Genomic DNA, 13,227 nt, shown 5'->3' with positions numbered 1-13,227 from the left:
GTTACATCCAATCTGTGCAATATACATAAATCTAACTTTACATGTGACTATTTTATAGTAAAGGGTTGCAAGTATTTTGGTCCAGCCTAAAATATTGAAGGAAATTAATTAAGACTGGAATTTTAAATGCCAGTCTTAAAATTCTCAGCTTTGGCTGTAACTATTAAACGGCTCCAGCTTATTAGATCGGGTGCAAACTCCCAAAGACCAGGCCTGATTTTACAGAGTTTTCTTCTATAGTCCCCACCAGCTTTCTGTCTGAAAATATAGTACATATTACAGTACATATATAGTACATATAGTACATATATGTACATATAGTACATATAGTTTTATTGAACTTGTATGTATCATTACTCCTGGAAAATCAATAAAAATTAATGTTCAAAAAAAAAAAATATATAGTACATATAGTGGGGAGGGTGTTCACACCGATGGCCGTCAGGCTCCCTGCCTGCTCCTCGACACGCCCAAAGTGACATGCTGGTCAGAGAATCCAGGAAACTGATGGTTAAGGGGGATGTTTATGTGAATCTACCCCATTTTGTTAGGACATGCCTGCATTATAGAGCTAAATTGCTTTAGCCATAAGCTCTATAGTATATTGAAAACTAAAATAAAAAATACAAGGACAAAGAGAGGCTTATAACATATAACATTTTTCTAGTGAACACAGGCAAAAATGCAACAAAATAGCAGCTAATAAAAAAGCAAATCCTGTTCCTGTGTAGTCATAGTAGGTAAAACATAAGATGGATCATCTGCTGTAGTAGTTTTCTACAGTTTCTTCAAAGATATTTCCAGATTAACCCAGTCTCATCCCTTTAACAATTCTATACGTTCATTTTTTTCTTTATGATAACATTTGGATGTCCAGACTTTAAAGTTTTAAAGTTAAAAGTAATAGGGGCCACATGAACCCCTTTTTGTCATTCTTTGCAGTTTCTTAGCCATCAAAAGATGGTGATTCCTGGTGTTGCTCAGTTTTTTTTTTTACATAAAGACTCGGCTTTTGAATGGTAAAGAAATGCTCTTCAAATATTTTTTTTTTATTTTCAGTTGTAAAATGTTCCAAATGGGAAAGCAAATGAATTTATAATTGTAATAAACCTATTTGAGAAGTTATTGCAGCATGTATGTACAAGGTCAATGACCTTTTCTATGACAGACCATGTGTATCACTGTTAAAAACTTCTTCAGCTTGGACTCTTTAGCTAGACACTCCCTCCTAGTTGCTTAAAGAGGTTGTTGGACATTAATAAAAACTTACCTCTCTGGGTGTTCCCGGTGTCCCATGCTGTCGTCTGTCGCTGTCGTGGCCGTGTTTGTTCAGAGAATGCTGTAGCCTGGCATGCCCACCTGCCCCAGCACTGTAGCAAGCACTGGAACAGGAGACAGGTGGGTGTGCCAGGCTGATGGAAATTGCCGGAGCAGTGGTGCCGTGCCAAGCGGCAGCAAAGGACGGTGGTGCAGGACAGTTGGGCCACTAAAGGAGGTAAGTACAGGTGTATTTTTTTACAGTCCCCCATAGTCCACCAGTTAAGTTTTTATTAATGTCAGACACCACTTTTAAGTTTCATCATCTGTTTTAAGTAAGCACTAATATGGCAATATATGAACTTAGCTTCTAAGAGGCAGTCCCCGGATTTCATTATTAATGAAGTTACTTGTAAATCCCAAATAGGCTCAGAGAGGTTGAACAGCACGTATCACCTGTCTTTCTGTTTCTCACCCCAAGCATCGTATGCTGGGGAGGGTGAGTAATTGACCCTATTCTCCTAGTTTCTCTGTTTTGTCCCAATTCATATCCTTTGCAACAACACCATTTTGCCATAAAAGTTCTCATATAAGTTACTATAGATATAATCAACGACATAGGTGGCTGCTTGGTTGATTCCTCTCTAGAGTAAGTGATCTCTGTTCTTTTGATATATAAGTTACTCAAGAAGATAGCCTTCACCAGATATTTATATCATATACTTCAATAATTACATAGATAGTAGGTTTAAAAAAATACATGTGCCCATAAAGTTCAACCACAGAAGGCAAAGAAAAGGATGGGACAGGGAAGGGATGGAATGGGACACAATTCTATATTACAATACAGTGTAACCAGCATCGATACTTTGCTGTAAAAAGGAATCTATATTCTAAATTATACTAATGATTTAAAAAAAAACTCTCACATAAGAAAAAACTCCTAAGCTTCATTGCAGCATTTGCTGTTGGAAAATGAAAATGAAAAGATTTAGTTAACATATAACTCTTTTCTTTTAAATATCAGAAACTAAGATATATACAATTTAAAAATGTTTAATCCAACCGAAGAATATGGACATTAAAAACTAAGACTAATGTGTGATCTGTCTGCTATTCACCATCTTTCAATATATTAGTATTAGTATTAATATACCTTTAGTACCTTTAAAAAAAAATTACCAGTGAAATGTTTAATTTCTAATATCAGAACGTAACAGAACCTGAAACAGACATAATGTAGAATTAGCAAATTGAAAGTGGAAAATTTAGATCTAAAGTAAGATTTAAAAATGCAAAACATCAGCTTTAATTTTTTTTTCTTTGTGGTTTATGATCATAAACAGTATTTTGTAATTGATATGAAATATAACATGCATTTTTCCAAGTAAATTTATATTTATATATCTGTTTATTTTAAATGATATCTGATAGCAATAAAGCTTAACCATTGAAGTTGCAGTTGCCCATATATGACACGTGTGTAAAGTAAATATTTTTGCAGCATCATATTAAACTTTGTTTTACAATCCATAAACTATCCTTTAAATTTGTTTTGTTTACATCAAAAATTATACTTTTTAGTAGTAAAAACAATAATTGTGTTATATCTGTTAAACTAGATATATTAGTTAAAAGTAAGTCAGTGATGCTGCAGTTCCCCATATTGGCCTCAGAGCGCCGCTGTTCACCTACAAGGAAAATATTCTGTAAATCCAGAATCACCTCCATGATGCAGACAGTGTTCAACTGCAAGAAGAAATACACAGCATTTCACACTGGGATGTGCCGGGTATAGGACTCATACACAAGAGGGATTATTTTCCTGTGGATTCTACATATAACAAGGGATTTTACCATTATATTTCTGGTGAGAAGAAGGATGGCTGGATTACACCTGCAGGAAGGACAAGCAATGCAAGGACTCAGATGGCAAGTAATATTTCCCTTCTTATTCTCCTGGCTGTGTCATTCAGTCTCTGGTCACATCCATTATTCCATTAATGAAGAATTAAGGAAAGGATCTATTGTGGGGAATATAGCAAAGGATCTACAATTAGATGTTAAGGATCTTTCAAGGAGAAAATTCCATATTGTGTCGTCTGAATCTGACAAATATTTTAGTATAAATCTAGATAATGGAAACCTGTACATTGCTGATAGGATAGACAGGGAGACATTGTGTGGAGCTGAAGCCGACTGTGTCCTTACATTTGATGCTGTGGTGGAAAATCCTCTAAATGTCTTCAGTATAAAGATTGATATTCAGGACATAAATGACAATTTTCCTACATTTCTTCAAAACACATTAACATTAGACATGAGTGAATCCACCTCCCCAGGAAGAAGATATGTGTTACACAATGCAGAAGATTTGGATGTTGGTGTTAATTCTGTGATAAGCTACAGACTCAGCACAAACCAGTATTTTACTCTTGGAGAGAAGGTCAGCACTGATGGCAGTGTATTTCCAGAGCTGATACTAGAGAAACCTCTAGACCGAGAGACACAAGACAAGCATGAGCTCATCCTAACAGCTTCTGATGGTGGGAATCCTGTACAGACAGGCACTGCCCTAATAAATATCATTATCACTGACATCAATGATAATTCTCCAGTATTTACACAGGATGTATATAAAGTAAGTGTTAGGGAGAATATACCGGTGAATTCTACTATTCTGCAGGTCAGTGCAAGTGATGAAGATGAAGGTGTCAATGGGCAGATCACCTACACTATAAGAACCACGGCAAATAATATTCTTCAGACTTATAAAATAAATTCTTATACTGGAGAAATTACACTAAAAGGGCATGTAGATTATGAAGTTAGTAAATATTATGACATTTCTGTACAAGCCAAAGATGGAGGAGGCCTAGCTACTCATGCTAAGGTTTTAATAGAAATCATAGATGAAAATGACAATGCTCCAGAGATATCTATAACCTCATCATCAGATCTTATTCCTGAGGATTCTGCCCCTGGGACTGTGGTGGCTCTGATTAAAGTTCAGGATCGTGACTCTGGAGAAAATGGTGAGGTCCAGTGTATAATAAAAGGTGATTTGCCATTTGAGCTAATATCATCCGGGAGTAATTTTTATAAAGTTGTTACAAAATATAGTCTAGATAGAGAAATAATATCATCCTACAATATCACAATACAAGCCTCTGATAAAGGATCTCCTGAAATGACTTCTAGAAAAGTTATTAGGCTTGATGTATCAGATGTCAATGACAATGCTCCAGTGTTTGATAAACTGACTTATACTGCATTTATACCAGAAAATAATCTTCCCGGAGCTTCAATATTTAATATTCAAGCAAGAGATATGGATAGTGAAGACAATGCTAAGATAACTTATTCAATAATGTCTACAAGTAATGAAGAAGATCTCCTGTCCTTCTACATCTCCATGAATCCAGTAACTGGGGTCATCTATGCTCAGAGGTCATTTGATTATGAAAACCAGAAAGAATTTAGGATCCAAATCATTGCCAGAGACAATGGATCTCCATCTCTGAACAGCAGCACAACACTAAGAATATGTATAGTCGACCAGAATGATAATTCACCAGTCATTCTCTACCCATCTCCAGAGGCTGATAGCTCAGTATTTGAGATGGTTCCTTGGACCTCTGAACCAGGCTCTGTAGTATCTAAAGTGGTGGCAGTGGACGCTGACTCTGGACACAATGCCTGGTTGTCTTACTTTTTACAATCTTCAGAACCATCGCTCTTCACCATTGACCAGCACACAGGGGAGATCAGGACATCTCGTGTATTTCAAGAGAAAGACATCATGAAACATGGAATTGTGGTTCTAGTGAGAGACAATGGGAATCCATCCCGCTCAGCTTCAGTCACTATAAACATGGTGATCGCTGGTCATTTTCATCAGGTCCTTCCTGAGCTCAGCAACCAGACTATAAAAGACGAATCTCAGTCCAACCTACAATTCTACTTGGTAATAGCCTTGGCATTGATTTCCTTCCTCTTCATGGTGACTGTGATTATTGTTGTTGTCTCCAAGTATAAAGAGTCCAAATCATCTCCATTTGGATCCATGAGTACAAGTCTATATCCACCGGTTGATCCCAGATTTATGTCACAGTTCAGCAATGGGACATTACCTCTGCCATATTCCTATGATGTTTGTGTAACTCTGGACCCAAGTGAGAGGGAATTTGCTTTTGTAAAACCTCAACACAATGTTCCTGTAGAAAGTCTAATAGATGCTGATGTCTCAGGGATTGGAACTGAATCTGTACAGAACTACCCACCCGCTGAAATTAACTTACCACAGGTATGTCTTTATATGCTATGTTTTACATGCTGAAGACTCCGGGATTAAAATTAATAGTTTAAATAACACTCCATATGCATAAAAATAGATGTGTTTTTTTCCATCTTTTTTACAATTCTTTGAATCTATCATTTTCTATAGCTTTTACTTAATAAAGTCATCTGTTAAAGCAACATTGTACCAAGTTTTACTATTTAAAAATACATAGTGATATCTGTGACATTAATTTTCTACTGTTTGCTTTTTTCCTTTATTTTTTTCTTTAATAAAGGGATGGCATGGAATAAAAAGGGATTGTCTTCCCCTAACCACCACTTTTTTATAGTTGGTCCAGGTTTTGTATCACGTTGATTACAACCTGTTGACCCATACTGAGGAGGTGACTTCTATAAAAGTATGCTGTATAAGAATAATACAGGCGCCACATGCTAAAAAATATTTGTAGTCGAAAGATACAAGTATTACATTTTAATGGTATGCTTTAAAATGAATTGTGATCACAACAAATAAAAACATATAGGGAAGGCTGGTGACGCATCTCGGACTATGTAGTAGGGTCATACCTAAAAGACACAAGGTCGTCATACAAGCAAGTAGATCCCTAGATGGCAAAACTTTGTGTGACATGAGAAAGGGGGAGTACCCAACTAGGTGACAGGATACATATGAGTAATGTGACATAGGTGGAGGTCATGTGAATGTCGGCGTAAAAAAAAAACCAAAGGAACGAGGTATAAAATAGAAATACATTAGATCTTGTTTGTAGTTAAGACCTTCAGGAAATCTTGTTCCCAGCATTAGGATCAATAAAGCTTCTCTGGTAAGAGGAGCTTTACCTTTATTTCCACCAAGAAGTGGTCAAGGAACTTGCTCAATGGTGATGGCAGCCATGCAGCGGGTAGACCCTACATGGAAGTCTTTGAAGTGCTTGAATGCACCTGAAATGCCACGATTGACAGTTAAAGAGTATTCTCTTTAGCTCCAGTGATGTATTCAGATATTATAGTTTTCATTTTGCGCACAGGGCAGCCAATATTATGGACCTGGCAGTAGGTATTTTCTATCATGCAAACTACATATGTTGACTCGGAATTCTTATGTGATTTGATTTTATGGGTACAATGCATTGCTGTGGAGGAGAAAATAGTAGTTTTATTCATATAAAAGCAGAGATTACATCTTGATCTATCTCAACGGTAGCTACCACAATAGTGGATCCACATTTTTTTTAACTGGAGATTTACACACGTAAGGAGAGATAATGCTGTCTAAAGTGTGTGGGGGGTATGGACACAATAGAGATGCCAGACTTACCAGCTCACTTACTCTGGTGCTGCCACAGTTATTAGGAACTGTTTGTTTCTCTTTTTCTCTTTCTTTTGCTTCTATTAAAGTACCTAGAAGGACAAAAAAGCCCCTTAGCCCTAAAAGTCCATTTATATCATAAAAGGGTTATTGAAACAGTTTTTCAAATTTGAGAATGTGTGTAAGAGGGATACAATTATTTCAATCTCCCGAAATAAGGAAAAGAGCTGTGTCCATGAATATGTTTATGTATATGCTTACATATATGGATGAAGTCCTTAAAAACTGAATATATTGGAAGTATTTAAAGTTATTTTCATGTGATGGATCCAAAACTTTGTTTGCCGTTACATAACATAAGAAGCCTTCTCCCATTATAATTGCTGCATAGATAATTAAATTTGTCATTTAGTTATATTCTGGCAAAGACTTTTCTGTAAGATTAATCACTGGCACTTTCAGAAGTGAAGGGGATGGAATAGTCTAAAATAACTAATAACTTAAAATTCTCAGTGGCGGCACTCTGATGCTCGGAACTAGTAAGAGGCTCCAGCCTATTAGTAGATCAGGCGCAAACTCTTAGAGACCAAGTCTGATATTACAGAGTTCTCTGCTATAGTCCCCACCAGCTTTCTGCATGAGAATATGGTACATCCTGTGTGGAGGATGTTCACCACCAAGCCCCCCCCCCCACTCTTTTCCCTGATGATCCTCAACCTGCCCAAAGTCATGTGCTGGTCAGAGAATCCAGGACACTGGTGGTAAGGGGGAGAAAACTGGCAAAGAACACATAATGAATCTACCCCATTATGTTGCAAGGACATACCATTTTTATAATTGCTTTTTACTTGGACATATCTTATTATAAATTGCTTTAGCGATAAGCTCTGCAGTATATTGAAAACTAAAATACAAAAAATACAAGGACAAAGAGAGAACTACAACATACATAATTTGTCTAGTGAACACACCCAAAAATCCAACAAAATAGCAGCTGATAGAAAAGCAAATCCTGTTCCTGACATTTCCAGATTAACCCAGTCTCATCCCTTTAACAATTTTAAATGTTCATTTGTTTCTTTATATTAACATTTGGTTGTCCAGACTTAAAAGTTAAAAGCTATAGGGGCCACATGAACCCCTTTTTGTCATTCTGTGCATTCTCTTAGCCATTAAAGGGGTATTCTCATCAGGGGATTCACATTTAAATGCATTTGCCATATGTAAACATTTCTTCAATTAGATGTTAATAAAAAAAATGTTCCAGTGTGCAGATAATTTCTCATAAATGTAGCCATGTTGTCCCTTAGAAACCAGATAGCTTCCTCGGATACGACCACCTCACACTCTGGCAGCACTGTGCCGGACTGCCAGGATTCAGCGATCATAACCACAGGACGGCTGTGCGACATGTAGTAACTCCCGGACATTTTATATACAATAACCTTTTGTTTCTTTGTGCAATCTCTCCAGCAGAGGTGGCCGTATCCGGGGAAGCTATCTCGTTTCTAAGGGACAACATGACTGCATTTATGAGAAATTATCTTCACACAGGAACATTTTTTTTAATAACATCTAATTGAAGAAATGTTTATATATGGAAGATGAATGAAACTGAAGGAGAATGCCAAGATGAGAATACCCCTTTAAGGGTGATCATATCTGGTGTTGCTCAGTTTTTTTTTACATAAACACTCGGCTTTTGAATGATGAAGAAATGCTCTGCAAATTATTTTTCATTTTCAGTTGTGAAATGTTCCAAATGGGAAAGCAAATTAATGTATAATTATAATAAACCTATCTGAGCATTTATAGCATCATGTATGTACGAGGTCAGTGACCTTTCCTAAGTCAGACCATGTACATCATTCTTAAAAACGTCTTCAGCTTGGACTGTTTAGCTAGACACTTCCCCCTTAGTTGCTTAAAGAGGTTGTAGATCGTTAATAAAAACTTTACTGATGGGCTGGTGTTCCCTGTGTCCCGTTTGTCGCTGCAGTGGCCATGTTTGTTTACAGGGGCACAGCATCTCTGCTCCGAGAATGCTGCCCGCCTGGCATGCCCACATGTCCCTGCACTGTAGCAAGCATTGGGACAGGAGACAGGTGGGTGCGCTAGGTTGATGGAATTTGTGGGAACAGTGGTGCCGTGCCTCTGTATACAAGCGGCAGCAAAGAACGGTGGGGCAGGACAGTGGGACCACCAAGGGAGGTAAGGACAGGTTTATTTTTTTTCACAGTCCCCCACAGCCCACCCGTAAAGTTTTTATCAATGTCAGGAACCACTTTTAAGCTTCATCATCAATTTTAAGTAAGAATTAGTATGGCAATATGTGAACTTCTAAGGGGAAGACCAGGGTTTCATTGTAAATAAAGTTACTTGTAACTCACTAATAGGCTCAGTGAGGTCAAGCAGGAAGACATCACATATAACCAGTCTTTCTGTTTGTCTCCCCAATCATAATATGCGCAGGAGGGGGAGCGGTTAGCCCTATTCTTCTGGTTTTTCAGTTTTGTCCAAAATAAAATCCTTTGCAACAACACTATTTTCCCATAAATGTTCTCATATATGTTACTATAGAGATAGTCAGTGACATAGGTGGCTGCTTTGATGTTTCCTCTCTTGAGTGATCTCTGATCTCTTGATATATAAGTTACACAAGAAGAAAGCATCCATCAGATATTTATATCATATACTTAAATAATTACATAGTTAATAGGTTTGAAAAAAGACACGCGGCCATAAAGTTCAACCACAGAAGGCATGGTAAAGGACGGGACAGGGAAGGGAAGGATGGAATAAAACACGATTCTATATTACAATACATTGTAACCATCAATGATATTTTTCTGTAAAAAGACATCTAAGCTCTCTCTGCTATGACCAGCTCCTTAGGTAGACCATTCTAAATTATACTAATGATTTAAAAAAACTCTCACATAGGAAAAAACTCCCAAGCTTCATTGCAGCATTTTCTGTTAGAGAATGAAAAGGTTTAGTTAACATATAACTCTTTTGTTTTAAATATCAGAAACTAAGATTTATACAATTTAAAAATGTTTAATCCAACCCAAAAATATGGAAAGTTAAAACTAAAACTACTGGGTGATCTGTCCGCTATTCACCATCTTTTAATATATTAGTATTTTAATAAATTATTGTATCTTTAATCTACCTTTAAAATAAATTACCTGTGAAATGTTTAATTTCTAATATCAGAACTTAACAGAACCTAAAACATTTTCAGACATAATACAGATTTAGCAAACTAAAAGTGTAAAACTTAGACCTAAAGTAAGATTTAAAAATGCAAAACATCAGTTTAAAATGTTTTTTATCTTTCTGGTTTAGGTTCATGAATAGTATTTTGTAATAAATATAAAGTATAACATACATATAAGAATGAATCTTTCCACAAAACATACTAATACAATTTATATTTAAATATTTGTTAAATTTTAAGTGATAAAGCTATAAATAAAGCAATAAAGCTAAATCAAAGTTAACATTGCCCATATATGACACGTGTGTAGAGTAAATATTTTAGCAACATCATATTAAACTTTGTTTTAAAATCCATAAACTTTCCTTTTAATTTCTCTTAACATCAAAAATTATACTTTTCAATAGTAAAAACAATAATTGTGTTATATCTGTTAAACTAGATATATTAGTAGAAGTCAGAAATGCTGCAGTTCCCCATATCGGCCTCAGAGCGCCGCTGTTCACCTATAAGGAAAATATTCTGTAAATCCAGAATCACCTCCATGATGCAGACAGTGTTCAACTGCAAGAAGAAATACACAGCATTTCACACTAGGATGTGCCGGGTATAGGACTCATACACAAGAGGGATTATTTTCCTGTGGATTCTACATATAACAAGGGATTTTACCATTATATTTCTGGTGAGAAGAAGGATGGCTGGATTACACCTGCAGGAAGGACAAGCAATGCAAGGACTCAGATGGCAAGTAATATTTCCCTTCCTATTCTCCTGGCTGTGTCATTCAGTCTCAGGTCACATCCATTATTCCATTAATGAGGAATTAAGGAAAGGATCTATTGTGGGGAATATAGCAAAGGATCTACAATTAGAAGTTAAAGATCTTTCAAGGAGAAAATTCCATATTGTGTCTGATAATTCTGAGAAATATTTTAGTATAAACATGGAAAATGGAAACCTGTACATTGCTGATAGGATAGACAGGGAGACATTGTGTGGAGCTGCAGCCGACTGTGTCCTAACATATGATGCTATTGTACAGGATCCACTAAATGTCTTCAGTATAAAGATTGATATTCAGGATATAAATGACAATTCTCCTACATTTCTTCATAATACATTGACATTAGACATGAGTGAATCCACCTCCCCAGGGGCACAATTTGTGTTACAAAATGCAGAAGATTTGGATGTTGGTGTTAATTCTGTGATAAGCTACAGACTCAGTACAAACCAGTATTTTACTCTTGGAGAGAAGGTCAGCACTGATGGCAGTGTATTTCCAGAGCTGATACTAGAGAAACCTCTAGACCGAGAGACACAAGACAAGCATGAGCTCATCCTAACAGCTTCTGATGGTGGGAATCCTGTACAGACAGGCACTGCCCTAATAAATATCATTATCACTGACATCAATGATAATTCTCCAGTATTTACACAGGATGTATATAAAGTAAGTGTTAGGGAGAATATACCGGTGAATTCTACTATTCTGCAGGTCAGTGCAAGTGATGAAGATGAAGGTGTCAATGGACAGATCACTTATTCCATAAGAACTACAGCGAATAACATTCTACAGACTTATAACATAAATTATCATACTGGAGAAATTACACTAAAAGGACATTTAGATTATGAAGTTAGTAAATATTATGACATCTCTGTGCAAGCCAAAGATGGCGGAGGTCGAGCTGCTCATGCTAAAGTTTTATTAAAAATCATAGATGAAAATGACAATGCTCCTGAGATATCTATAACCTCATCATCAGATCTTATTCCTGAGGATTCTGCACCTGGAACTGTGGTGGCTGTGATTAGAGCTCAGGATCGTGACTCTGGAGAAAATGGTGAGGTCCAATGTATAATAAAAGGGGATTTGCCATTTGAGCTAATATCATCTGGGAGTAATTTTTATAAAGTTGTTACAAAAAGTAGTTTAGATAGAGAAATAATATCATCCTACAACATCACAATACAAGCCTCTGATAAAGGTTCTCCTGAAATGACTTCTAGAAAAGTTATTAGACTTGATATATCAGATGTCAATGACAATGTCCCAGTGTTTGACAAAGTGACATATACTGCATTTATACCAGAAAATAATCTTCCTGGAGCTTCAATATTTATTGTTCAAGCAACAGATATGGACAGTGACGACAATGCTAAGATAACTTATTCTATAATGTCTACAAGTAATGAAGAAGATCTCCTGTCCTCTTACATCTCCATGAATCCAGTAACTGGGGTCATCTATGCTCAGAGGTCATTTGATTATGAGAAGCAGAAAGAATTAAAAGTCCAAGTCATTGCCAGAGACAATGGATCTCCATCTCTGAACAGCAGCACAACACTAAGAATATGTATAGTAGACCAGAATGATAATTCTCCAGTCATTCTCTACCCATCACCAGAGGCTGATACCTCAACATTTGAGATGGTTCCATGGACCTCTGAACCGGGCTCTTTAGTATCTAAAGTCGTGGCAGTGGACGCTGACTCTGGACACAATGCCTGGTTGTCTTACTTTTTACAATCTTCAGAGCCATCACTCTTCACCATTGACCAGCACACAGGGGAGATCAGGACATCTCGTGTATTTCAAGAAAAAGACATCATGAAACATGGAATTGTGATTCTAGTGAGAGACAATGGGAATCCATCCCGCTCAGCTTCAGTCACTATAAACATGGTGATCGCTGGTCATTTTCATCAGGTCCTTCCTGAGCTGAGCAACCAGTCTATAAAAGAAGAATCTCAGTCCAACCTACAATTCTACTTGGTAATAGCCTTGGCATTGATTTCCTTCCTCTTCATGGTGACTGTGATTATTGCAGTTGTCTCTAAGTACAAAGAATCCAAGTCTTCTTCATTTGGATCCATGAGTACAAGTCTATATCCACCGGTTGATCCCAGATTTATGACACAGTTCAGCAATGGGACATTACCTCTGCCATATTCCTATGATGTTTGTGTAACTCTGGACCCAAGTGAGAGGGAATTTGCTTTCCTTAAACCTCAGCACAATGTTCCTGTGGAAAGTCTAATAGATGCTGACGACTCAGGGATTGGAACTGAAACTACAAACAACATACAACCTTTAGAAATGGTTGTAGCACAGGTAAATTTATTATAG

The 13,227-nt window shown here is 36.7% G+C and overlaps 1 protein-coding gene across 1 annotated transcript; it reads left to right on the top strand.

The window, feature by feature from the left end:
- The first annotated feature begins 10,788 nt into the window (after nt 1–10,788).
- On the top strand, nt 10,789–13,227 carry LOC140128441 (protocadherin gamma-B1-like). The gene has a single exon (XM_072150145.1). The coding sequence runs from the start codon at nt 10,789–10,791 to the stop codon at nt 13,225–13,227; it is 2,439 nt and encodes an 812-aa protein (XP_072006246.1).

Source organism: Engystomops pustulosus, chromosome 4, assembly GCF_040894005.1.
Source record: "Engystomops pustulosus chromosome 4, aEngPut4.maternal, whole genome shotgun sequence".
Taxonomy (NCBI): Eukaryota; Metazoa; Chordata; class Amphibia; order Anura; family Leptodactylidae; genus Engystomops; species Engystomops pustulosus.
Note: the sequence above shows the minus strand (reverse complement) of the source record. Positions and strands in the feature narration are given on the sequence as shown.